Source organism: Phalangium opilio, unplaced genomic scaffold, assembly GCF_054372755.1.
Source record: "Phalangium opilio isolate 3A_F unplaced genomic scaffold, DU_Popi_V2 ptg000113l_1, whole genome shotgun sequence".
In the NCBI taxonomy this organism is placed as follows: Eukaryota; Metazoa; Arthropoda; class Arachnida; order Opiliones; family Phalangiidae; genus Phalangium; species Phalangium opilio.
Genome location: NW_028324209.1, coordinates 865,771 through 893,426, shown reverse-complemented (window position 1 = coordinate 893,426; position 27,656 = coordinate 865,771). Strand labels below are relative to the sequence as shown.

General features: G+C 37.5%; 3 protein-coding genes across 9 annotated transcripts in view; 2 read left to right on the top strand and 1 right to left on the bottom strand.

The window, feature by feature from the left end:
- LOC149623162 (putative fatty acyl-CoA reductase CG5065) overlaps positions 1–27,656 on the top strand; it is a 132,369-nt gene that overhangs the window by 62,301 nt on the left and 42,412 nt on the right. For 3 of the 7 annotated variants that reach the window (XM_089852997.1, XM_089852993.1, XM_089852996.1), the window contains exon 3: positions 5,378–5,438. The exons of the other annotated variants lie outside the window; for them this stretch is intronic. The gene's annotated coding sequence lies outside the window, so the exon portion shown is untranslated. The remainder of the gene's footprint in view (positions 1–5,377; positions 5,439–27,656) is intronic. 7 annotated transcript variants of the gene reach the window in all.
- On the top strand, positions 15,318–19,094 carry LOC149623164 (uncharacterized). Its single transcript, XM_089852984.1, has 11 exons — positions 15,318–16,269; positions 16,361–16,624; positions 16,678–16,789; positions 16,851–17,055; positions 17,162–17,519; positions 17,573–17,737; positions 17,799–17,985; positions 18,043–18,291; positions 18,356–18,527; positions 18,585–18,733; positions 18,796–19,094. The coding sequence occupies exons 1-11, from the start codon at positions 15,952–15,954 to the stop codon at positions 18,963–18,965; spliced, it is 2,349 nt and encodes a 782-aa protein (XP_089709110.1). The 5' UTR covers positions 15,318–15,951; the 3' UTR covers positions 18,966–19,094.
- Positions 19,040–20,561, bottom strand: LOC149623163 (P2X purinoceptor 7-like). The gene is made up of 3 exons (XM_089853015.1): positions 20,133–20,561; positions 19,794–20,003; positions 19,040–19,286 (listed from the first exon to the last, which is right to left on the bottom strand). The coding sequence occupies exons 1-3, from the start codon at positions 20,279–20,281 to the stop codon at positions 19,130–19,132; spliced, it is 516 nt and encodes a 171-aa protein (XP_089709141.1). The 5' UTR covers positions 20,282–20,561; the 3' UTR covers positions 19,040–19,129.

Below are 27,656 nucleotides of genomic sequence, written 5' to 3'. Positions count from 1 at the left end.
GAGATTTCCGCCATGATTTCACGAGATTTCGCCATAATTTTAAGCGATTTCGCCATAATTTTAAGCGATTTCGCCATAATTTTAAGCGATTTCGCCATAATTTCAAGCGATTTCGCCATAATTTCAAGCGATTTCGCCATAATTTCAAGCGATTTCGCCATAATTTCAAGCGATTTCGCCATAATTTCAAGCGATTTCGCCATAATTTCAAGCGATTTCGCCATAATTTCAAGCGATTTCGCCATAATTTCAAGCGATTTCGCCATAATTTCAAGCGATTTCGCCATAATTTCAAGCGATTTCGCCATAATTTTAAGCGATTTCGCCATAATTTCAAGCGATTTCGCCATAATTTCAAGCGATTTCGCCATAATTTCAAGCGATTTCGCCATAATTTCACGAGATTTCGCCATAATTTCACGAGATTTCGCCATAATTTCACGAGATTTTGCCATAATTTCACGAGATTTCGCCATAATTTCACGAGATTTCGCCATAATTTCACGAGATTTCGCCATAATTTCACGAGATTTCGCCATAATTTCACGAGATTTCGCCATAATTTCACGAGATTTCGCCATAATTTCACGAGGCTTCACAGTGATTTCACGAGACTTCGCAATCATTTCTCGAGGTTTCGCAACATTTTACGAGAAATCTCACTATTTTACCCGAGAGAATTTAGAAGGGGAATGGAAGGGGTGGTTTGGAATGTAGCGCAACGTCGTCTGCTAAATGTTATCTAGGCAGGTCGATTTCCGGTATGATGCGTTTGTAACAGAGAGATTTTAGAACATATGACCGGAAACTCGCCTACCCCAAAAAGCTCAACGCGACATCTTGTTTGGGCGTCATCACGTTTAATAGAGTCAAAGCGGGGCCTTCCACTCCCCTTCTAAATTCTCTCTGGTTTTACTAAACTTCTCAATATATTTCACGAGATTCCACAAAAGAGTCGGGGACGTTTCAATGGAAAGGGTTAATTGACTGACTGACCAATAATAAAACCACTCTACCTAGGAAGCTGAAATTACGCGGGAACGTTACTCTTAAATAGTAGGTGGTAGTAGTGGTACACGTTAAGAAAGTGTTTTCGAATCCACGACCATCTTACAAAATGGAGGCCAAAAATGTATCCTTAAGGAATATCGTTAAAATTTTGTTATAACGGTTGATATCTATATCGTATAAAGTAATGGCAGTTTCCCAGCTTTGACTGTATTAAGGTCTATGGACAAATAACACGGGGTGCTATTAGTCTATAATTGTAATTTTTGGTTAATAATCTTTCTGGGTAAATTAACTTGTCCTTATTAGAAATGGCCACACGATAATTAAATAACAGAAACATCCTTAAAGCAGAAGTAAATAGGGGGAAGTACGTTTCTCCAGCTTTAGCTAGTGTAAGGCGTCCCTTTATTGTAAAATCACGCTTTGCAGCCCAAAATTTGAATTCGTCCAATGAGAGTGAGGCAACTTATCCAGGGAAATTTTCTATCATGCGCCACCACTCGGTCATAAAGTTCACTATTCAGGCTAGTTGTGTTGTTAAGCTTAGGCAGAGGCTTAAGTTCATTTTAAAATTTTACGCATCTGATCATTCTGATTCTAATCACATCTAAATTAATATAACCAGTAAATATTTAGTTTTATTATTCTATTTTTTTATTTAGAAAACATTCAGTTATTATTAAAAATGTACTAAAACAGGATATCAGGCCGAATAAAATTTTGCGCTGTTACTAGGGCCAGGCAGTCGACTCCGTACTCCCGGTCCCGGTCCGTAGCTTGCCGGGCCGACTACAGAGCGAAGGTACGGAGCCGACTTGACTCAGGAGCAGAGGAAAAGAAAATAGTTTCGGGGAAATGTATTCATCCGCGAGTTCCCGCCAAAAACGCGGTTGCGGAAAGGCGCGAAAAATACCATAACTCGACGCCTCTCGAAACCCCCTTTGATACGTACTTCCCCCTATTTACTTCTGCTTAAAGTCATCAAGGCCGGGTCTCTCTTGATGCCAGTTGAAAATGAATTTCATTTAGTAGGCTAATAATTTAATATTGAATGGTTCGTGATAGCGCGGAGGTACTTGCTACGTGTTACCTCTAAATCTCGTTGCTGTAGGTCTGGCTTCGATTTGAACGCCATCTATAGTCTGCGGCCGAATTGCGTGGTGGCTGTTTTATAAGCCAGACTTCTATCCAGTGCGGAAAACGACCGCTAGGCCAATTCAAAATATTTTAAGCCCTCAAAGAGACCCATGCAGGAAGGCTGCCGGAGAAACGTTAAAGGTTGGAAGAAGGAGTAGGGAAGGGGGGAGGGAACGTTGCTCCCCTCGTCGTAATAAAGAGCTTTATTTACCATCTCGGATTATCCCACAAGGGAATCTTTAAGTACTTTATTTTGAAATAGGAGGGCTTTTCACCAATGTCTTAGACAAGTACTTGCTTACTATAAAATACTTTACGCGTTTCACATTTTTAAATCGTACATTTAGATGAGACCATAAGTACTGAGCTAACCAAATTCTTCACTCGGCGAAAGTGAATATTCTTGATAACACAAGAACGGTTGGCCCTCTGGTAGCGGTTTCTGAATTTTCCCTCCAAAACGTGAGACGCTCGCGGTGGTAGACGGCCGAACTAGATTCAAGGAGCCGAGTCCGTGTTCTGCGGCTTTAGGTTGAGGGGAAGGGGGTAGGAAATGTTTTTGGAACTCGACCAATTTTTTTCTCAGTAGTGTAGGCGCGTGGGAAGCGGCATAAAATCCTCTAATTTGTTCACTAGTGCCAGGATCTACTGTCAATGCTAGAGCCCTTCACTTCTAGTCTCATCTCACTTCTGGTACTATCCCTTTGATTTTAACTTTAAATTCATCGCACGCGCTTTTAAATCAAGTCCTCGTGCAGCGTTTTTAGATAAACGGATAAAACGGATGGACCTTTTCTAATTAGTTCACGAGCTTCCTTCTCACCCGTTTTAAACCGTACGTAGTAAAAGGCTCGTGCGAGATAGCTCGTATTCCTTATCGAAAACGGCCAAAAATAATACTAAATCAACTTGCAGTATAAGAAAATTAGGCCATTTCTAATTAAAACACGCGCTAGCTTCCGAGACGTTTTCAAACCTTCATTTATTATTAGCGCAGTCAAAGGCTTACTCGAAATAGCTCTTATTCCTTATCGAAAAGGAACAAAATTACTAAACTAAATTAAACTCGTGTTTAATTAAAATTTAAAGGAATCTGATCGGAATTAATTAAAGACCAATCAAAGAATCGCTTTCCCCCCCCCTCCACTCTTTCCGAGTACGGGTTCCCCTCAAACCCCCGAGAGGAAAATCATTGGGGTTAAAACTCCTCCCCTCCACCCTGACCTCTTTAAATTAAAAAAAAAAGAAAAAACTCGGATGGGAATTAGATTCAGTTAACAGTGGGTCGCCTTATTTAGTTGATTTTAGTAAATTAAGCGGTCTTTTATACGTGCAAGGAAATTATTTGAATAGATAAATTCACGAGTTTCGTCAGTGAAAAAAAAAATCACGTGAAATCAATTGAGTTTAATATTTTTCCCATGTATTTTAATTCTACATTAAAGGGAGAATGAAATCAATTAATTTAGATTAATAAAATAGCATCAAAATCAATAAGAAAACTTACCAAAAATTATCCATAAATTTTAAGCTAAGTTTTCAAATTCACGAGTTTCGTCAGTGAAAAAAAATTACGTGAAATCAATTGAGTTTAATATTTTTCCCATATATTTTAATTCTACATTAAAGGGAGAATGAAATGACCAGACAACTCATTTGAATCAATTTATATTAATAAAATAGCATCAAAATCAATAAGAAAACTTGCCAAAAATTAATCAATCCATAAATTTTAAGCTAAGTTTTCAACGTTTAGAGTTGGTATGCTTAGCCTAAAGGCACCATAGGAGCTTTTAACCAATTAGCGATAGTGATACCACTTGAGCTTTCAGCAGAGAGAGAGAGAGCGCATTTTAATGGATCACTTTTCCTAGGTAAAAAATTACTTTAATATTTTTATTAATCTGACTCGATTAAATATGTTTTTTTCACCAATATATTTTTTCTTTAAACTGGGAGCACGTATTTAAGGAGTAGAAATCAGTATACTTTGTGCGTTTACAATTTCAAGTCCTTGAGAGGGAGAGGGGGGGGGGGAAATGTGACGTGCACTAGTTAGTTATATATCAGATTTCTTCTGCGCAACTCGGTAAAATCCTCAAGATTTCTTAATAAACTGAAATGCAAAATGGAATTGGAGCAGTATTTAAACCAATAGGACCATTTATCCCTATTGTTTGACATATCCTTTGCCATCTGTCCAAGAAGACGTTCTTTTCTTGGTCTAAAATGATTACCTAGGCATCAAAACCATCGATGAGTAAAAGATGACATCGATGTCTTACTGAACGGTTTCTCACGTCTTTGGGCGTGACGTCATCATGCTCATCGGATGCCCATCAGAAAAATCAGCTGTGAGAGGAGGTTTTTGGATGAGCATCGGATTCATGACGTAAATTTCGTCATTTTGCGCCGCGACAAAAAAAAAACAAATGGAGGGAACTACATCCCAATATCCACCAATTTAAAATAATGAAGAATTAACAAATATTATCCTAATGGATAATAATACTTTTTTTTTTTTGCAATATATTATTTCGGTAAAAAAAAAAGGATTCTGACACAATTTTGATTTAATTGATAAATTGAAGTACAATATCTTTGTGAATAGGCCGTAACGTTATCATAATATCGTCGCCATTTAGAAAAGCATCGATTACACAAAATTGTGCCGTTCAACAACTGCAACGTCATCATGACGTCAAAAGAACACCGATTTCATTTTCCCAAACATCGATGTTTTTCCTGATGAGTGTTACTGAACGCAGCCCTAGAAACATTTTAGTTAAAGAGAGTCATTTCAGCCTCCCTTTAATCAAATATGATATAATTAAAAGTGATACGTCAGATAGAAGTATCAGATTTCTAGAACCCCCTGAGAGAAAAAGCCGAGAAAACATAATCCCTCTCTCGTGCGAGTGGAGTGTAGTGCCGGGAAGTTTGAGTCGCGTCCAATTTTGGTCGGATCTTGGAAAGCAATTTCTGTTATACTATATATTATATGACAGGGTTATATACAGTCAGTATTTGTGGGGCAAAAACCCCAGGGGTTCCAAGCTCGGCTTTCCTATATTTTCGCCAGTATGATTCGTTTTTCCTAATACTGATGTCACGTTCAGTCAAATCGTATAAACACGTATTCATCCTTTTTTTGTTTTTCCATAGTCTGAAACCCCTTTTAAAGATAAATGCCTCAGTGTCCCTTTAAATTTTCGTTCTGTTATTACAGGATTGCCACTTTTCAGTCGAAATCGGCAAAAGTCAGGGAATTTAAAAGTGGCGGCAAAAAGGTCAGGAAATTTTAACAATTTTATAGTAAAAAAAGTCTTGGAATTTTTGAATCACAAAGTCAGGGAATTTTTACGATTTTTTTAGCAACGAAGTCAAGGAATTTTAGGAATTTTATAATAACAAGTGAGGGAGTTTTAGGAATTTTATAATAACAAAGTCAGGAAATTTTATAATAACAAAGTCAGGAAATTTTATAATAACAAAGTCAGGAAATTTTATAATAACAAAGTCAGGAAATTTTATAATAACAAAGTCAGGAAATTTTATAATAACAAAGTCAGGAAATTTTATAATAACAAAGTCAGGAAATTTTATAATAACAAAGTCAGGAAATTTTATAATAACAAAGTCAGAAAATTTTATAATAACATAACAAAGTCAGGCAATTTTAGCAATTTTTTATTAAAAAGTCTGGGAATTTTAGCAATTTTTATTAAGAAATCTAGGAATTTTAGCAATTTTTTATTAAGAAATCTGGGAGTTTTAGCAATTTTTTATTAAGAAATCTGGGAGTTTTAGCAATTTTTTTATTAAAAAATCTGGAAATTTTGTCAATTTTTTTTATTAAAAAATCTGGGAATTTTGTCAATTTTTTTATTAAAAAATCTGGGAGTTTTAGCAATTTTTTTATTAAAAAATCTGGGAATTTTGTCAATTTTTTTATTAAAAAATCTGGGAATTTTAGCAATTTTTCATTAAAAAATTTGGGAATTTTAGTAATTTTTTATTAAAAAATCTGGGAATTTTAGACATTTTACAATAAATACGCCAGAAAAAATCAAGAAAGTAGTCTGAGAAAAATCTGGTAAAGCCTAAAAAGCTCGTAGCAATTCTGTAATATTTAATTGTATTTTCTGGAAATAATTTTAATTCGAAATTCAATGGTGTTTCGTCGGCATGATCAATCTTTTTCGCCTGTAAACCTTTTTTCCGCATTACTCTGACGTTTTCGGTGAAGCGACGATACGGGGTATTTCAACCCCTTGTTAACTCTATGGCCCCTGTAAAAATGTTTCACTCTGCAGTACATCCATGTACACGTAACTAAAACTCGAGCCAACTTCCAGGAACGAAATACAAGGGGTTCCAAAAAAGGGGTGGTAGAACCGAAGGGTTGTATAAGAACCCTGAATCTACTTGATCACGTGGCTTCAATGTAATTTGTATGAAAAGCAATTAGGTTGTCCATTTTGACGGGCGATATCGAACTTTTTCTTTTGGGTGCAAAGAAGTAATTTGGGAAAAAACATTTTAGCTTTTAATCAAATTGAATTTTAACGTCGTGTCATAGGGAATGAAGCCTTTTTACTCTTCCCTTATTGAGTCAGTCTGCGTGCGGAGGAAATGGCCGAAACTGAATAAAATTACGCCTGACTGCTTTGCCCCCTCCCCCACCCCCCGGCGGGAGAGAACCCTCCCCCCTCTTCGCTGATAAAGAAGTCATTCGTTTAATCGATAAGAAAGAGAATGGCTTTTTTCTGGAATATTTCAAAGCTAGTTAAAGAGGTAATTCTGAAATCCCGATTTGCACGTGTTCTTTATTCGCATCTTCGTTTAAATAAATGCGCGTGAAATTAGGTGAATTCGAAGCTGAACTCGTCGCACGTGAAATTAATAGCGTGTTCCATATAACCGCTCGCGATTTTCTCTTGCGTCATGAAATCTGACGGAGAGTGAATTTGTTGATCGGTCATAAAATTATCATCGGAATTACTCTAACAATTGCTCAACAAATGTAACCCGCGAAGTTTTTTAGTGCAGAAAATGTATCGAATAGACCGTTCCATTAATTCTAGAAGAGAAGCTTGGGTGTTTTCCCTCGCGCCAAGAAACACCGCAAGAGGCGATGCGAGTCGGCTATCCTTCCGCGTCAGCCTGGGAAATAAGGTGGTAGCACAGGGCAAGTGACCAGTTTAAATATTGCATGGACCAGTTTATAAATTAAATCGGAGGGGGGTCAGTGGTCCACGGAACCACTAAGAAAATTCAAGGGTAACCAGAGTCCAGACATTATCTCCACGGGGCCACTAAGAAAATTCAAGGGTAACCAGAGTCCAGACATTATCTCCACGGGACCACTAAGAAAATTCAAGGGTAACCAGAGTCCAGACATTATCTCAACTATTTTAATTATCCACTTCTAAAGTTTAGCAGACGACGCGCCCTGGTCAATGGTCATGGACCAGTTTATTTATTCCAGGCAAGGGGGGGGGGTTGCTGGCCCAATGTCCAGTTTTAAAAAAATCCTTATTTCCCACCCTGTTCCGCGTGTAGTTAAGTCTGGAATTCGTCTGGCGTTGCCTTTCGGCGCGAGGGAAATAATCTAAGATGAGGGCTCCGTCCCTGTGCGTTGGTTTCTCTACGAGCAATTAATGGAATGATCTATAGGCTATAAAACCAGGATCTTGTAAATGTATTGACTCGGCGTTGCTGATCTTTGGGACACTATTGTTACCTTTAGAGTTTCCATTTTTAAAGATGGAAGTGAAGGGCATGTTATTTACCTTAAAACTCGTCTTGATATTATCAACCACCGTACCAAAAATATTAATGAAATCAAGGTTAGTCTGTAAGTTAGGTTTCAGTTGCCTTTTCTGGACGCCATTTTTCGAAGTGGCCGCGGATTTCGTAGTGTGCACCTACTAGCATAAGTTTATAAGATATGTTCCTTAAGTATGACACTACCTACACTTCGTAATGCTAGAGACTTACAGCTCGAGCTAGTTCGAGAACGACGGAAGCGAGAATTGCATGACTACACTCGGTTTTACAGTCCATCTTCCTAATTAGTCTGCATTACTAAGCCTTTTACATCGCCTCACCAGGCGTCGCTTTACCTCGAATCTATGACCTACGTCACTTCATGACAAGCTCTCAGTAACCAGTGACAAACATATCTTACGAACTTACGCTACAACTCAATTGCAATGTCTCTGCAAACTACCAGTTTCCTGATAGGCAGACAAATATGGAGAATGTATGTATGGGAAGCGGAAGATCGCTTTAAAGGCTACGTTCAGTAACTGGAAATCGGAAAAAGCCGTTACCGCTACCGATGTGTATATTTCCGAACGCTACGTCAGAGTGACGTCAGACGTCACTGAACGTTTTTTTTTCTGTTGCGTTTGATGATAGTTTCCATGATGGCGTCTGCTAGAGATCTTGGATTGAGTCGAGAACCAAAACTGTTATTTTTGTTATTAAATGAACTATATAACGATGATGAAACGGAATTAACTTTAATTCCAGTTGATTCGAAAAGATCTAAAAAAGAAAAATGCGTTATTGTTTCGCTAGTGGCTTTGGAGTGGATTGCTCGCCATGTTGAACTTCAATTAAAGACGTCATAAATCCGATTCGCATCGAAAAAACCTGCTCTTCCAGCCGCTGCGATCGGTGTCACATCGATGCGTAGCGTGACGTAGAAACCGGAAGTGCGAAAAACCGTACAGTAAAAAAATCGGTCTCCGATGCGCGCAGCGCTGCGTACGCTAGCAGTTACTGAACGTAGCCAAAGTCTGTCGTCATGCTAGGCAGAATGTCGCTTTAGATATGAATGAAACATGATTAGCTTTGAACCCCTGAAAAATGCTTGGTGATAACCTTTTTGGAGGGTGTAAAAATTTGCTCGGGGCTTTTCGGAGCAAATGAATGCCTTTCATTATATTTGGCGCGTGCGATGCGTGCCGGGATCGATTTCGCATTGCCCCCCCCCTGCATGACGTTAGCTAGCGGCTAGGGACCAAGAGGGTGTTGCGGATAAAGGCCCCAAATATGATTTATCAAGTTAAAAAGCCTAGCGGAGCCTGAAATTTGAGTCGACGCGATACGGATAGCCAATTACGCGCCTAAATAAGTCTGCCCTAACTAGACGAGAGAGAGTCGCTTTAATATCGTCTTAGCGCCTTAAACAGTCTTCCCTGCAGGGTTGCCGCCGATCAGGGAAAACGTACCTGCAGAGCGTCAGGGAATTTTATAATTACAAAGTCAATGGATTTGGGAAATATTTCTTGGGTTTTACAAGAAATTGCAACGTTGAACCAAGAAGTGATATCTAGTTTATTAGGGAGAAGGTATAAGTTGCCTGAGCATTCGCGCGCCATAGTCCCAGTTCCCCATTCAAAATACAAGGAGGGGGGCGTAAAAGGGGGCCGGGCTATTTCGCCTCTCTTCAGTCGGAAAATACGTAATTTTCGTCATTGGCGTCGCGGTAACAAATGAGATGCTGGTTGTAATTTAGAGGCGGAGATTAACTCCGGACCTACGTTTGGACTGGAGATAAAGCTGGAAATGTGGCGAATTATACCTTCTCCCTAATAAACTAGATATCGCTTCTTGGTTGAACATTACACTAAAAATGTTTTAAAACATAATTTCAAAATTAAGAGTTGACTTGTTTATAAACCATAATTGGATGCAATTTGAATCTCACATAGATACTTGAATATAATCCTCTATTGGCTTGGCATATTATGCAATATTTGAATTGAATAAAAAGCACGATTGATTCTGTGCAATACGCTCAAGAACTATATAATGTTCTTGACTTACACAAGTGAAGTGTTGTATATACATAAAATGTAGTCAATCGATTTTTGCGTTGTAATTTTTATGATTTTAATTTAGTAATACCAGAAGTGAGATGAGACTCGAAGTGAAGGGCTCTAGCATTGGTAATAGATCCTGGCACTAGTGAAAAAATTTGAGGATTTTATGCCGCTTCAATCGCGCCTACACTAGAGAGAAAAAAATTGGTCGAGTTCCAAAAACATTTCCTACCCCCTTCCCCTCAACCTAAAGCGGCCGAACACGGACGCGGCTCCTTGAATCTAGTTCGGCCGTCTACCACCGCGAGCGTCTCACGTTTTGGAGGGAAAATTCAGAAACCGCTACTAGAGGTCCAACCGTTCTTGTGTTATCAAGAATATTCACTTTCGCCGAGTGAAGAATTTGGTTAAATCGATACTTCTGTTCTCTTCTCACTTCTGGTAATACTAGATAAGAAATAGGCCAAAAAGATGTTAGACTTTTCCACGATGCTAACATAGTATATACTTATACATGCATGGCGAATTTTTAATAACAGGAATTTATTTTTTTTTTTTTTCAAAAGAAATGGATTTACGCGTTGCATTCTGGTAACGATATCTTTCCCATGGGTCCTAGCTCGCTTGGGGTTTTCTCATTTTCTGTTACTTACACTTACGTGAAAGACCTATTGATACCTCTAGGTCCAGCCAATTGAAATCGTACTGCGGACCATTCTTTTTGAGGAGTTGGAGGGGGTGTGTTCAAGATGTCACTGTCTATTATGACGTGAAAGACGTGGAGGGTTTTTTCCAATACAATGTCTTCTATAGCTAAGATGTCAAAACTAAAAATGTGTCGCCCCACCGTTAGAGTATACCATCTGCGGGGGCGGGGGGTATAGAACCTCTGATATCGGCAGGGTTGAAACGGGTCAGGGAAAACCTACAAAAACCCTGGAAAAAGTTAGGGAATTTTAAAAAATTGGCCAAATAGTCGGCGAATTTGATTCAAGTGGGTGGATTCGTTTTTGGGTTTAGAAACATTGCAACGTTGAATAGCATTCCAAAGCTGAACCTTATAATAAATGTGTTTTTAAAATAATGTTTGCCAAAGTTTTAATTTGCTAGTGAACCCTTTGGTCCGATTATAAATAAGTGACACATCTAAATTTTCATGTTTTTTTTTTCTTTTTTACTCTATTTTGGACAATTTCTATATTTTTGGCTTTGCTCTATACGATAATTTAAATGTTATTTGTAGGCCAATTACAGACTTAGAAAGAGTCTGACGATAGAAAGATTCAGGGAAAATCGCCGTAGAAATAATCAGGGAAAATCGCCGTAGAAATAATCAGGGAAAATCGCCGTAGAAATAATCAGGGAAAATTTCGATAGCAATAGAGAGGGAAAATTTCGATAGCAATAGTCAGGGAAAACCCGTGAAAGTAAGGGAAAATTTCGATAGCAATAGTCAGGGAAAACCCGTGAAAGTAAGGGAAAATTTCGATAGCAATAGTCAGGGAAAAGCCGTGAAAGTAAGGGAAAATTTCGATAGCAATAGTCAGGGAAAACCCTTGAAAGTAAGGGAAGAAATTTTAATCTGAAAGTTTAGTGGTAACCCTGACAGTGGAACGAATTCGGCAAAGAGAAAGCGAAACCGAAAAAATTGAATTGAAACTGAGACGTACTATAGAAAAAGTCACTTTTCAAATCAATTTCTACGAAGACGGTTTTACCCCTCAAAATAATATATGGATTTCCAGGCCAAGCCGCTCAAACACTATACTCCAAAGTGTCGTTAGAAATTGAACCGTGGAACTGTTATCTATTTCAAGGTGTGTTGGCTCTTTCTTTTTTCAAAATTGATATACGTACTGTACGCAGATCGTGGGGCTAATTTGTCACTTTCTCGAAGATATATTGGGGCTTTGGAATCCCCTATCAGTCAAAAAAGAACCCCCCCCCCCACAGCCTGCCCTCCATTTTTATTAAAATCAGCCCATAAGGGGTATAACACCCCTAGGTAAAGGGCCCCGGCTGCTCGAGAGATTTATAACCTATTGCCAAAGATAAGGGTATATAGCCCCTTGAAAATATCCCCGGGGTTCGTATATACAGGGTGGAAACTTTCACTGGCGACTAATCGTCATGTTCCTCTTAAGACGTTGGTGTTACGCGGGAATGTGTATGGGCGGAATTTACAGGCGCTAGCAGGGTTAAAAAAAACCCGGGTTTTTTTAAATCCCACCGGAGCCTCCGAAATGAACTAGGCCCATGCATGTCAAATTTTATGTGGGGAAATATCCAGTTTGTTAAGGAAAATATTTTCACCATATATGTGTACGAGATGGCGCTTATATTACCGTTGTGACAGGGGTCTTCCTTAAATTATCGTTGATATTTTAGGGGTCAGTCATAAAATTTTTTTGATAGAGAAAATTTTCATCCTAAAATCAACGTAAATGTTTTTTTGGGCTATTCACTTTTTATTGAATCTTTCGGTTAGATTGTATTGATGACAACAAAATAAATTATTTCAATTAAAATAATTCTGTAAGAGTAATAAAAACGTATACTTACAATCCGCGACCTTGGCCCAAATACTTCAGCAGTCGATAGGGTCACGGGGTTGAACTTTGTTTATTTTACGGTAATATAAGCGCCTCCAAGCGTAAAACCACGGCGAACTAAATTGGTTAAAAAAATATTCTTGCTTCGCGACACGCATGGGCCTAGTTCATTTCGGAGGCTCCGATCCCAGCCCACCGGGTTTTATTGGGTTCTTCTGGGTTTTATTCGGTACTTGGGTTTTTTATCTTTAACAGCCGCGTGCATGGTTGAAATTGCCATTCAAAGGTAAACTGCTTGATATAAAAAAGTCTTAAAATGTTTCATTAAAAATAATAAATAATATTAAAGGTACTTTTGAAGTTGAAACAACAAATATCTTTAAAATGAAATTATTCTAGCATTTAAATTCATCAAAATTGAAAATCTTAGTGATGGGTTTCATTAGGTAGGTTTTTTATGGTGGGTAAAACCTAATAAAACTGGCGGGTTTTTTTTTTTTGGTGGGTAAAACCCAATTAGGGCTGGGTTTTTTAATTTGAACCCTGGGCGCTAGTAGAGAAAGTAAATGGCTAATCGCAATACCTCTAATAAAGAGTATGCTCATTACTGAGAGCTTGTCCTGAAGTGACGTCATACATTCTCGTAAAGCGACGCCTGGTGGTGAGGAGCTGCTCTCAAGGCTTAGTAATGCAGACTAAATAGGAAGATGAAAGTCCTGTAAAAGTAACTGAGTGTATACTTCAATTCTCGCTTGTCGTTCTCGAACTAGCTCTCAATAAGTCTCTAGCATTACGAAGTATTGGTAGTGTAATACTTATGGAACATATCTTGTAAATTTATATTTTAATTATAAATTTTGCTATAATTCATATAAGATTATTTCAATTTTTATTCTGTAAAATATAGCAACACTAAGGTTTAATGAATGCTAATGTACCGTCTGCTAGTTTTCTAGCTTAGATATTGTGATAAATAAGGCTGAAATCCAGCCGTACTGGCCGTACAATTAATTTTGTTCAACATTTAAGTTAGAAATTGTAATGACTTACGAACGCACGCTTCGTAAGGTCGGTGACGAGTCATTGACTTTGTTTCATTTGGTTCCTTCAAGAAGCGATATCTAGTTTGTTAGGGAGAAGGTATACATTTGCCACATTTCTAACTTTATCACCAGTCTAAACGTAGGTTCGGAGTTAATCCCCGCCTGTAAATTACAAGCAGCATCTCATGGGTTCTTGAAAACTACGTCAGCGCGACGCGAATGACGAAAATTACTCATTTTCCGACTGAGGAGAGGCGAAATAGCCCGGCCTCCTTTTACGTCCCCCCTTGAATTTTGAAAGGGGGACTGGGACTATGGTGCGCGAATACTTAGGCATCTTATACCTTCTCCCCAATAAACTAGATATCACTTCTTGATTCCTTCAAGTATCTCGACTTCTCGTTTAATTCCTCTACAATAGCGCCTGTAAATCCCGTATACACATTATCGCAGCATCTGGTTCAAGGAGAAGGTTTTCACCCTGTCATATCACGGGGGTTCACGTAAATATCCTCCCCCGTTTTTTAACCTCGCAGTGTTACCAGAATCGCTTCGGGTTCAATTTGAATCAGTTCCAATATATTGAATTTCTATAGCGTTGACTGACGGACAAATTCCCCTTCTTCTTCGTCTGCCCCCGGGCAAAATTAATATAGGTGGTCTTGCACGACTTGTTATTAAGTTAGATTAACTTTAATCTGGTAACACGAGTTCGGCTTTCCCAGCATGCGCCGCCGCTGTATTTCCTTCCAATTAAAGAAGACCAGGGTAGTTATCGGCTCGTGGGGCGCAACCCCCGATATTGATTTAATGGAAATCGAAAAGATTTCCTTCGTGTCTTTTAGCTTACCTACCCCCCCCCCATACACACAGCGGGGGTTCTGGTTTCTGGGGGGGAGGGGTTTATATCATTTGTTTTAAGAATTAAGACTTCCGATAATTAAAAAGGTTACCCCGACCCCAAACACCCCAATTTTTCCAGGCGAAAATGTCGTATGTGTATTAAAGTCATTCAAAGGGTCGAATCAATCAGGGAAGTTTAAAGAGTTAGTGCCATAATTTTCGTCATCCTCAAACTTAAAATACGAAAAAAATCCTTGAAAAATCTAGTTTATTATGATATGTTTACTTTTGTATTTGGTTTCGTAGAAATTTAAAAAATTGCAATCAAAGTTTTGTGTTTGGAAAAGGCCTAGTTAAAATTTTGTTTCGTTTGATGACGTAGTAAGGAGAAACTTTCTCTCTAGATGTCGCTCACGTGACGCCTGTTAGTGTCTCAGCGCCGCGTTAAGCCTATTTTATTCAGATTCGCGCGGCATTAGTAGACTCGGACGCTCGCGCTTGGCTTTTCCGCGAGATGCCGTGAGTGACGTAGCAAGGAGAAAAACCCGCCAAAAATCTTCTCTGCAAATTTGCTTTTGCCCCCAAATTTCAAGTTTTTGAAGTGTTTTTTCTGTGTGTTTTCCCTCATATTTAAATATTTATTAAGCATATTTTTGGAATCAGAAGAGTTTAAACTCTCAAAAAAGTAAGGGTTTCTTTAGATTTGAGATAATTTTTAAATCAGTTCGTTATTCCTTTAAGGGCAAAGTGTACGAAAAATTTACCTTCTAAAATCCAGTCCAGTGCTTACAGATTTAGAATATTGCAGTCTAACTGATTTTTTTTTCGTAAGTTTGGACATTTTTTTTAATACTCTAATATGTCAACCATATTATAGGCTAATTAGTTAAAGGGAAAATGAAAACTGCGAGGCATACTTTTTTATTGTATTGGTTTTGAAATTCTACGTATTCAAAAACCTTAAAAAAAAAGTCTCAGAATTTTAGATTGTAAAAAAATATTTATAAAACACTTCATAAAACCTGAACGATAAATTTCTTCGGAGGAAAAATTTCTACTTGGCGCTTATTTTTGATTTCGTTACGCGACCAATGAGCTGGTGCCATGCCTCGTGACGCTTAACTGACCAATGAGTGAAAATCGTGGATTTTAAAGATGGGGTCGGGCTTAGAAACTCGAACAGCGAGAGTCGCGACGAGAAACTAAGTTGGCCTGGGTTAGTGTACTGTGATTTTCGGAATTCGTAGAACTCCTTCAACTTTAGCCATTTAAAATCTCTTGTAATTTCCAAGGATATAATCTTAATTAGTATGAAATTTTCTTTTAAAATTTTACTTAGTTTAAATATACATTCAAATAGTTTAGTAATTCCGTTTGTTTATAAATTTGCGTCGGCTAAGCCTTTGTATGTGGGATAAACAAACAGTCAGAAGGCATCGTTTAGAACATTTTACTTAGTTTAAATATACATTCAAATAGGTTAGTTATTCCGTTTGTTTATAAATTTGCGTCGGCTAAGCTTTTGTAATGAAGTGTATGGTATGTGGGATAAACAGTCAGAAAGCATCGTTTAGAAAATGCGGTATAGTCATACATCGGTTTCCAAATGACCGAACTGAAATCATAAGTTGGCTTACTGCCATTGGCAAACCTGAAAATACTTTAGTGGCGAATGGCGACGGCGTGTGCTCAAATCATTTTTTAGATTCGGATTATCGTTGTTTACCATTACCAAATTCCAATCAAAGGCCACTTTTGAAGAAAAATGCTATTCCAACTTTGCAACCTATTCCGCCTAGAATTTTTAACGATAATGCTGATGGAGCTTCGGCTAACCCAATTTTCGTAAGTCAACATTTTGATTCTTTAGCGAATGATTTGAAAATTTCCATCAACTACAAACCTTACCTAATACAAACATCTTTTAAATGTTTAGAATGCCTCGCACATTTCGATAGATACTATAAACTATGCATCTACTTCATCTGAAACTGATCTTGCAGAAAATTTGACAACTGATATTGATATAGCGGAACATTTCACAACTGAAATTGATATTGATATAGTGGAACATTTGACAATTGATGAAAGTCAAGATTGGGAAGGCAATTTATTAGCCTCTACACCAAAAACTGATATTCCTTTAGCGAGACCAAGTTCTTCTTTAGACCATACTTATTCTCGTGATAGTGATTCGGGGGTATGTGAAAGCTTACTCTATGTAATAAATAGATTAACATGAAATTTGTTTAGGGCTCTCGGCCTTCATCTAGATTGAATAAAAATATTTTTCATCAAGAAACGCATATTAGTCACAAGAAAGTTCAAGTTCAAGTGAATTCAAAAACAAAAGCAACTGAAACTAGTAAACTTGATTTTGAGAACTAAATATTTAGAAGTGGGAAAGATAATTGTTTAATTTTTAGGTAGAATAAAGACCAGAGATATAGGAGTTCAATGCGGTTTGGGGACTCGCACGTCAACACCTGTCAACCTAAGTCCTGAATTTTCAATGGAGGTTGAAGAAGCAGTTGTTGAAGATGTACCAGATCCGGATGATCCGACATTTGACCCTGACATGACCGCCGCATCATCAATAGATATGTCGTTTTGTTCAGAAAAGGCTGAAAAGTAAGTACACCGTGGGAAATGTCATTTTATAAATTTGACTTTTTGGCCATGACATTTCACTCAAGTTCACGTGGAAGGGTTTTTATAATGAAACTTTCTCTTATAGCATAGGGGCACAGTCTCCTAATGAAGAAAAAAAATATATAGTCTTTGAATCTTGCCTGCTTCTACTTTTTCACGTTTGTTTTCAATGTCAACAATCAGTAATTAAACTAGACAAAATTGTTTGTGGGACAGCTCTCACGATAAAAACTAAATGTGTAAATGGACATAATTGCGTGTGGGATAGTCAACCCAGGTTAGGGAAGACCTTTTGGGGAAACATAATTCTTGCGTCAGTCCTTTTCTACATGGGAAATCTTCCCCACAAATTTATATCCACTATGAAGAAAGCTGGAATTGAAATTTTCGTTGACAGAACTTATTTTTACTATCAGCGTATTTTTGTGTCTATTACGCAAAAGGTAAATAATTTTAAATTTCCATACTACAAAGCTTAAAACTAGGTCTTTTTTAGATCTGGAGAAAAGAACAAACGCTCCTATTAGAAGACTACAAAAGTTCAGAAGTGGCAATTTGTGGTGATGGCAGAGCCGATTCTCCTGGTCACACTGCCAAATATGGCACATACACATTTATGGACGGAGATCGCCGTAAAATATTACATTTCGAATTAGTTCAGGTATATTAGTCTTTTCCTGACTGAATTTAAAAAGCTAATGTCCTACAAACATTCTCTTTAGTCAACTGAAGTCAAGAATTCTTTTGCCATGGAACTTGAAGGGCTAAAAAGAGGTCTTTTGTACCTCGTTGAAAGTGGTATAAAAATGAAATGTCTTATCACTGATAGACATGTATCAATTCAGAAATTCATGCGTGAAAATTATACGGAAATTAATCATTACTTTGATAATTGGCACGTTGCAAAAGGTCGGTTGCAATGCTAATAAAATGGCTGTAAGAGTACTAACGTTTATGGTTTTTTAGGTATCCAAAAGAAATTGATAGCTCTGTCAAAACAAGAGAAATGTGAAATTGTAGCCCCTTGGATACCTTCCATAGTCAATCATGTTTATTGGTGCGCTGCTACCATTAAAATTCCAGGAAAAATTACAGACAAATGGACCTCCCTTGTGAATCACATTGCAAATCAACACCAAAACCACAAAGGCTCATACAAAAAGTGCGCCCATGGTGCTTTGTTAGATCATGATGAGAGAGTATGGATTGCAAAAAGTAAGATAACAAGTCATTAGCCTTCTTCAAATAAGAAACTGATCCATCAGCTGTCATTTCGCAGACTCAGAAGTTCATTCCAAACTATCAGCCCTTGTAAAATCTCCCCTTACGTTGAAAAGTATCGAAAAATTATCTCCCAAGTGGCAAACATCTTCAGTGGAGGCTTTTCATAGTGTGTTATTGTCTAAATGCCCAAAGAGGCTTCACTTCTTCTATGACAGCATGCTTGGACGGTAGGCACGTGACATTCTTAAATATGGTTTAATGGTAAAATATTTGAGTTTATTCAGCACTATACTTGCTATTTTGCATTACAATGAAAATGGAGCTAAGGACCAAGACCTTACAAATTTAAACGAGCCGCAATGGAAAGTTGTATATTCAAAAGCCAAAAAAGGCAAGCCCGTTGCTAAACCAGTTTTGGCTCAGAGTACTTATAGTAAGAACAAATTTTGCAGCATGATAAAATTATCTTTAATAATAATAATTCTATTCCTGAAGATTATATAGACAAACTTTTAGAAGAAACTGTAACCACCTTTTCAACCGCAACAACGATTGCCAGCTTAATTCCACCTAGTCTATCACCTGGCACTTTGTCACAAAAACACTCTGAAGGTGTGGTTAAAACCGATATTATCGAACAACACAAAAGCCGCTTTGCCAAATAAGATATTAAAAAACTTGACAAAAATTGTTTTAGTGGCACAAATTCTTCATTATCCTTATAAATAACCAAATGTCATTTTCGCTGTGAAATCACTTTAATTAAAATTTAACATTGTTATAAACATACATAAGTCTCAATTTATAAATTATTTTACATTTTACACATTTATTCATTGTAGTTTTTAAAACCGACATATACATCATCAGGAAATTCTTGCCGTATTTTATTGACCACACAGCTCGGAAGAACCTTTCTCGTGTGCCAAGGAAGTTTACGCCAAATGGCACTTACAAATTGTCTATAAGCAATGTATCTAAAACGGCTGAGAAAGTTAATTGGAAGCTATTATTTTTACTTTCAAATTCACATCAGATGATTTCAAAATGAAACAAACCTATAGGGAGCTAACAACTGGCTAGGGGGAAGAGATAGTCTGACGTCACGCAGCCCCTCTCTGGTTGGCATTTTTGCGCGTAGAATACGGTTTCCAACCGTTAGGGAGGATGAAACTCCAGTAAGAGATAGAAGGGCGGGACGTTTCTGGGTCAGAACTGTTAGCTCCCTATGGGTCAAGAAGCTGAAACATCACCCCCCCCCCCCAACGTTTCAACTCTAAGCCTATTAAAATCGTATCTTTTTCCCACCTATGTAATTCCAAAATGTTTCGTTGAGGAAATAACATTTCTTTCGAACATAATAACCCCATTAAAAACAAACCTAAAGCCCAAAGAAATTATATTCCACCGAGAGCACACTATATCATTGACCTATAGTTTCCAAAAGCTAATAATCTTAGATAAAATTTATTTATGCAGGAGTAAATATTTACCTTGGAGAATAATCATGTTCTTCGTTTGTTTCAGCAACATATCGAACTATGGCTGTATCCAGCACATAATAATCCAGGCATACGCGATGGAAAAATTCATGTAACGTTGCACAAACGTTGTCACCAAGCTTCGCTTGGATTCTTGCAACTTCTTTGCAACATAAGCTCTCTCTCCCCGTCTCCATTGCTTTACATTCACCACACGTGCACCTGTAAATAAGTTTAGTTCATGTTCATAAACCCTAGAAAACTGACCCTAACAAACATAACATAGCAGCAAGTACAGCCTTCTGGCTATAGTGTTAAGCCTTGGTAAGAAATGTCAAACAAAAAACTTACCAATCTGTGTTTCCAATTCGATTTTCATTTATATCAATATTTACTTCCACATCATTTCCTTCGTCGTTAAATTGACCGACGTAATCTTGCAATAAAGGCTCAAAAGCATAGGCTTCTGGCATTTGTTGCTCTTCTTCTTCTTCTAACATTTTCTAAGCAGAGCAGATAGCAGAAACAAGGGAGAAACGCGAGTTTTTTCCAGATTTACTTCTAACGAGTAGTATTGAGTTCTGATTGGTCGCGAGGTGACGATAGTGCTCATTGGTCGCGTACCGAATTCAATTTTGAAATGCATTAGACCCATAGATTTTTGTAGCAGACGAAAGTTTGTCTTTTAAAAAGGTTTTTTTAAGCATTTTCAAGGTTTTAAAAAAATTTCTAAAAATTTCAATATTAGTTTTTCATATCATAGAATCAAAAAATACCAAAATCTAAAATTCTTTAAGGCAGCTTTTTAATTAAATATTGATTAATTAGCAAAGCACCAGTTTCTTAATGTTTTTCCTATGTAGCTCTTAGGAAAATGAAGTCACACTGAATTTTATTTTTATATAGAAATATACTTTCGATACCTAGTACCTAAAATAATTTTTAAACGGATTAGTCTAAAATCCAATTAATAAACTAAAATAATTGTTTAAGCCATTATATCAAACTAAAAGTTTTCTAATTCCTGTCCAGTGAACAAACTTTTCAATTTAATTCCAAAATTTATTTTTTTCCTAGTAGTTCATAAATAGTTTTTAAAGCCTTGAGTACTTAAGGAATTTTAAAATTAATTAAAACATTATTCAAAATATTTTCCCGTGTAACTCATTGAAAAGCATAGTTGGACAGTTTTGTAATAACAGCGTCATGGAAATTTTTGACTTTTGTTTCGAGTTTTAGGAAAATTACAAACTTGAACGTTCCAGCTTAAAAAAGTTTTTAAAAAATCAAAATTAAGAGTTGACTCGTTGATAACAAATAATATTCTTAAGACCCATTCAGAGTTGACTAAAGTCTTCCCTTCACCTCGTAAGAGTTTTCATTCCAACGACTACGTAAAAGTTTCGAGGGTTTGGTTTCAAAATTTTCAACTTGGTCGGGCAGTGTCGAGATGGCGCCACCGGCACCATCACCACCGACGGAAACGTCTGTCTGAATGGGCCTTAAAAAACATCCTCTTAACAATTAACATTGACAACGAAAAAACGGCGAAAAATAAATTAAGGAAATACTCTAAAAACATCTAAAAATCAGTTAGGATTTTGAGTCTGAAAATGTTTGACAATTCCGCAATACTTTATCGTATTTTTTGAAGAATAGGCTAATTTTTAATCAAAATTGCATTTTGTTGTACGCCATATTAAGTCTATGAATGAATGAATGTTTATTGACCCAAATAATCCCTTTTGAATCAGTGAGGAACTCTCAAGAACTTCACCGATCCAATAAGAAAAATAAAATAAAATATGGCTCCTGTTGGAGATTTTCTCTGCCTAACTCGGGCCGTGTTTTCGGTGAAGCGACGATACGGGGTATTTCAACCCCAGGTTTACAGGTTTACAGGTTTAATTGTTCGCCGTACAATGGTACGCCCTTTTGAAACAGGGCGGCTCCCTACAATTGGGGGAGCGCAGCAGAAGTTAATAAGTCCAACAAAATGCGCAAATGTTTGTGGTGGCAGCGGGGGACTCTATGGCCCCTGTAAAAGTGTTTCACTCTGCAATGCATCCGTGTACGTGTAACTAAAACTCAAGCCAACTTCCAGGGTATATTAGGAAAATATTACAAATAAGTAACGTAAATATTTTAAATAATGTTTTAGCCTAAACAGAGATAGATTTAATTTTAGAAGTAGGAATGGAGAACGGTTAGTATTTACTTCAGTCCGACTCATAGCCTAGTATAAAGCCCCTCCCTCCAACACTCCGACTCATAGCCTAGTATAGAGCCCCTCCCTCCAACACGTAACGAAAATTTTAAACTATCTTATTGGCTGACTTAAACTACGTTTTGATGACGTTGCTGACGGGGACAGTGGCGAAAAATACGTAATTCCTTTTTACCTCTGTCGCTATGACCCGCCTCTTCTTTCATACCCCCGTCCCGTGAAAGGGGGTCCGGAACTTTGACGCGCGCCCAGATTAATCTGTTCTCCATTCCTACTTCTAAAATTAAATCCATCCCTGGCCTAAATAACCAATGGAAATCCTTAAAAAATCAGCCCGGAATTTGATGATCTTTATTTACTATTTATTTCAAATTGTGGCGAGCCCGAAAGAGTGAGGGAGCTCAAACACTATAGAATATTTGTCACTAAGAAGAAGACGACTTCTATTGACTTGAGAAAGGGGAGGTGGGTAGGTGGAACGAGCCCCCGAAAGAACAATTAGCGCCTTACTTAATTAATGGTTAAGATATTTTCTCGGAATCCATTATATTATTCCATTGATTCCCCTTTGTAAACTTTCCTCCTGGTGATTTTCGCACCCATCCTCTTCCCCTTTGTCCGGGGGTAAAGCCCCCTAACCAAACTTCTAAGCTATTTCCGATAACATATTTAAAGAAGTTTCGCTTACGTTACCCCAATGGGGGAACTACCCCTTCCACGGCCCCTTGAAAACAAATCCAAAGAGCATTGAAGATTGTAGGAGAAATCTTAAATGTGCAGTGGCAGGTTTAAATCGGACTGTAATGTTGCTTGGAAAAGTGTGGGAATTTGAAAGTAGGCCTAAAAAGACATTGAAAGAATGTGGCAATTTGAAAGTAGGCCTAAAAAGACATTGAAAGAATGTGGCAATTTGAAAGTAGGCCTAAAAAGACATTGAAAGAATGTGGGAATTTGAAAGTAGGCCTAAAAAGACATTGAAAGAATGTGGCAATTTACAATTTGAAAGTAGGCCTAAAAAGACATTGAAAGAATGTGGCAATTTGAAAGTAGGCCTAAAAAGACATTGAAAGAATGTGGCAATTTGAAAGTAGGTCTAAAAAGACATTGAAAGAATGTGGCAATTTGAAAATAGGCCTAAAAAAGACATTGAAAGAATGTGGCAATTTGAAAATAGGCCTAAAAAGACATTTAAATAAAGTGGGTATTTGGACCTTTACCCCCGTAGTATTTGGTTAGGAAACATTGGTTAAGTTCAACGGAAGGTCAAGTTACCAGATATAGTTCTAAAATATCAGGGGTATTAAATGTATTTTAAAATAGGCCTATAATTTACGTAAAAATTACCTGCAAAGGTAGAGAAATTTGAGATTCTTGATGACAAAATGTCTTATTTCTTCTCCCGGTCTTGATATCCGTTTGGAGTATAACCTCTCCTAGGGATAAACTATCTTCGATTTACTATTGATAAGCGCATCTCTATTTTTTTCGCCTCTATAGTAGAGAAAAAAAAGTCTCAAATAATAGAGTTGAAAATATCGCTCGACTATATTCGAGCCAGAATATTCTCTCAAAGATAAGATACTAACCATAGGTACCATAAGGAAATAATAAGACAACCCAATAAGCTAAAAACACCGAAATGAAATCTAACAAAAATATTTTATTTAAAATATAAATTGGAAAACTAAGAAATAAGAATTGTTACTTTGTCCCTCGTTGAAACAACAAAAGGACTTCGGTGGACTGGTAACTGTTTAGCCCGATCTATCGTCCTTGGATCCACACACCGGATGTTCCAACTTAACCTTAAATCAAGCAGACGATAATGCAACCCCCCCCCTCCTCCGTTTTAAAAGGATCTACAGACCCAACCAACAAATCTTTTGAGTTTTTATAACGGCTCAGATCTCGAGCTCGGGTTTTGAGGCTAGAAATGGATAACCTGATTGGCTTGATTTTGCCATGCGCAGAACCTGTTTTACCCTAAGAGTCGGACTCTATTCCAATCAGAAAATAAGAGATTTATTTTCGTCGCTCAACGACAGATGGTACTTCAGTCAACTTTGTTAGTCACGTGATCATATCCCTCAGATGGAGACGAGACCAAGCCAACTTGTTTATTTGTTAATATAATAATAAAAGTGACGTCGTAGATCGGAAGATTTTTATTTTTAAAATATCTATTCATGGTTTTCACCAAAGCCAATCCTTTGTCATTCCCTCAGTGTTGCCAGATCGTTGTTCAGTCTATAGTGAATGACTGCAGAGAAGAGAAAGACCAGCGATCTTTGAACTAGGCAGTAACTGGACTAACTCGCGGAGGGCGTGGCAACGTTAAATTGTCAAACAATCTATTGTATTGGACTGTAACAATATGGTTCGGGATCCGCGGTCGAACTTATTGGGGGCGTGGTTTAGCGTTGACTTATGGTTAAGGCGATCTCTTGCGGGGCTTTCAATCAGAGTTACGCGCACTTATTTTAAAGAAACTTTCTTCGAGGGGTGAAATACCCCTAAAGTTACCCCCGTATAATTTAGAAGGATAATAAAATACGAGGGGTACGACACTAAATGCGATCTGGACCTTATACCGAGTGTAAATTAATCCCAACGGCGATAGAAGCGGGATGAAGTATCCCTTGAAACGATACTGCAACCGGGATAAAATCTCTAGGAAATTGGAGTCTATCGAGAAGCCAGCCCCAACTAGACGTAAATTTTATTCCATTATTTGGGCCTTGGCACCTTACACCCCCCACCCCACCCCTCCCCCACCATTCTCAGCTTTACATCGGAACCCCAAATTTTAACCATATATAGGTATAGTTTGACCAGGGGTTCAACGTTTCTAGCATAAGTTAATAATGTTTCCCCTAAGTTATACATCTCTTATCTAATTTGAATTTTAAATCATTTATGTTGGATTTTTATGTTTCAATCATAAGTTAATAATATTCACCCTTAAGTTATAAATCTCTCATAACAGTTTAGTTTTGGGGTGAAATTTAATATACAGAGTGTTTCTGATAAGTTTGCCATAAATTAAGGGGGATGTTCTTTGGAGGATTTTGAGTCGAAAATGTGCTATGGACATTTTACCCTAAAGAGCCAGAGATTGGAGTATTTTACGGATGACCCCTTGAATTTAATTAAGAAGCTGAAAGGCAATGATTTCTAATTTAGTTTTGGGGTCATCCCTAAAGCACTCAAATCATAACTCGAAAACAGTGGCACGGACGGCAAAATGGAGATAGAAACTCGCTAAAAGAATATATTCCCCTTAATTTATGGCAGACTTACCAGAAACACCCGGTATATTTTTCAAAAGTGGTTTGTGTGTTTGTTCTTTATGTACGGAAGTGATTTGATTGAGTTCTTCTCAGGGTTGTGATGACGGCGAGCCCTTAGCAGGGTTGCCACGGATCAGGGAAAAACCTGGAAAAGTCAGGGAATTTAAAAATGGTCCGAAAAGGTCAGGGAAAAATCGGGGAAGTTAAAAAATTTCAGCAAAGTCAGGGGATTTGATATTAGTGGGTAAAATTTCTGGGGATAAGTCTTAATTGAAAGTGTAATGAAGTTTCTCCTCATCCTCTCTTAACACTGAAAACTCTAGAGCAATCCTTAAAAATGTCTAGAATTGTTTTTGTAAAGTAAATACTCTCTAAAAATTCTCTTAGACGGTTATTTATAGTTAAAATGTTTCTTATTCATTTTGGTGCAACAAATACATTGGAAAACTTAATGTAGAGAGTTCATTTAATTATAAACACTTAAAACGCGCTGGAAACATTTACCCTTTCGCCCTAAAAGGTCAGGGAAAATCTCAGAAAAAGGTCAGGGAAAACCTGGAAAAGTCAGGGAATTTGGTTCTGAAAATTCCGTGGCAACCCTGCTTAGACATTTAATTTGATTTAATTTGAAATATTTGTAAAAAAATGTTAGTGACAATTTATAATTGGGCTCAATAAATTTGTTTTATGGGGTTCAACATTTCTATCATAAGTTAATAATATCCCCCGTAAGTTATAGATCTCTCGATAAGTCTAAGATGAATTTTGAGGTAAAATTTTGAATTAATTAGCTTTATGGTTATTTTAAGGGCTTGAGAAGCAATATCAATTAGTTTGACTTCGGAAGGGTTTTGTATTCACAAATGTACACGTATTTCCATCTCGATTCCTTCTTCAAATTTGGAATGAATAATTAAACAGCTCTCTCTCTCTCACCCCCCCCCCCTATTTTTCTCAAACCCCTCGATTTCTTAGTTCGTAAAGGGAGAGTAAAATGTGTAGGCGGAAACCAATAATAAAGAATGCGCGTGAGTAAATTTGTTTTCACACTATAGGATAGGCTACTCCCTATCTCGAACGACAGCTTATTCTGTGTATACTCTGTTACAACATCGGTTGTCAGCACGCGCAAAGCTAAGTCTCTATGGAACCTAGCTTTGTACGTGCAGACAAGAGACGAAAACATCAGGATTTTCAGGATTTAAAATATCTTCGAGTTTTTTAGCTCGAGTGCACTGACCTCTAGGCCTTAGTTTCAAATACGTGTGAAATTGTATACAGCATACTACACGTATTTGAAACTAAGGCCTAGAGGTTCGTGCACTCGAGCTAAAAAACTCGCGGATATTTTAAATCCTGAAGTTTTTCGTCTCTTTTCTGCACGCACAAAGCTACGTTGCATAGAGACCTAGGTTTGCGCGTGCTGACAACCGATGTTGTAACAGAGTATCTACAGAGTAAGCTGTCGTCCGCGAAAGGGAGTTGCCTATCCTATAGCGTGAAAACAAATTTCCTCGAGCGCATTTTTAATCCATGCTATAACGTCATAACGTCATAACATATTATCTGAACCTTTCCTTTAAGCATTAAAAAACAAGGTTTTTTCTGCCCACTTCATTCTCCCTTTAAGCCTTGGTCCTTTTGGTTTTCAAGCTTCAGGCTGAAACGGTCTTTCTAAGGGTAGAATTATTATCGCGATGCTCAAGCAAATCTTTTATTGACAAATTCCATTCCCCAACCTGCGGAAAACGTAAGAGTATTCGGGAGCTTTGGGTTGGAAACGGGACGTTGCTATGGCAACGGACGCGAGATTAATTAATTTCTGATGAATACCAAGACGTCATTAATGCGTATTTTGTTTTTGGAGAATTTTTGGTGCGCTCATTTTTTTTTTCACTCGCGCGCTAAGCCTAAATTTGATTTTGGCTTAGTTTAAAACAACACTGTATAATTTAGTATTTGTTAAGGGAGAGGAAACCGGGACGAATTTCCTGTCTATGCATAGACTGAACACTAAATAGTCTTTGGGGACCACTCCTTTCAAATGTCTCCGTCATGTGGTTTATTTACAACTTTAAAATTCCATAAATTCACGCTTAAAGGGCGAGTCTCATTTAGCTCGTAAAATTTTAAACACATCGCACCTTTAAACATGTCTGTTGCAGCCTCGTACAATAATAATTTTTTTTCAAAATTTCAAAATTTTACCCTATAGAATGTGAGTTATACCAGCAGTAGATTTAATATTTAAAGTAGGAATGGAGAACGGTTAGTGTTTATTTCAGTCCGACTCATAGCCCAGTATAGAGCCCCCTCCTTCAACACGTAACGAAAGGTTTAAATTATCTTGGCTCACGT

What these genes read in the sequence shown, in the direction of transcription:
- LOC149623163 (XM_089853015.1), bottom strand. Translation starts at nt 20,281, where the DNA reads ATGTTAGAAGAAGAAGAAGAGCAACAAATGCCAGAAGCCTATGCTTTT. An exon ending in CGAATTGGAAACACAGATTG is followed by an intron (nt 20,004 to 20,132) that starts GTAAGTTTTTTG and finishes ACTTATTTACAG; the next exon opens with GTGCACGTGTGGTGAATGTA. An exon ending in GAACATGATTATTCTCCAAG is followed by an intron (nt 19,287 to 19,793) that starts GTAAATATTTAC and finishes TAACTTTCTCAG; the next exon opens with CCGTTTTAGATACATTGCTT.
- LOC149623164 (XM_089852984.1), top strand. Translation starts at nt 15,952, where the DNA reads ATGAAGTGTATGGTATGTGGGATAAACAGTCAGAAAGCATCGTTTAGA. An exon ending in TACATTTCGAATTAGTTCAG is followed by an intron (nt 17,738 to 17,798) that starts GTATATTAGTCT and finishes CATTCTCTTTAG; the next exon opens with TCAACTGAAGTCAAGAATTC. An exon ending in TATGACAGCATGCTTGGACG is followed by an intron (nt 18,528 to 18,584) that starts GTAGGCACGTGA and finishes GAGTTTATTCAG; the next exon opens with CACTATACTTGCTATTTTGC.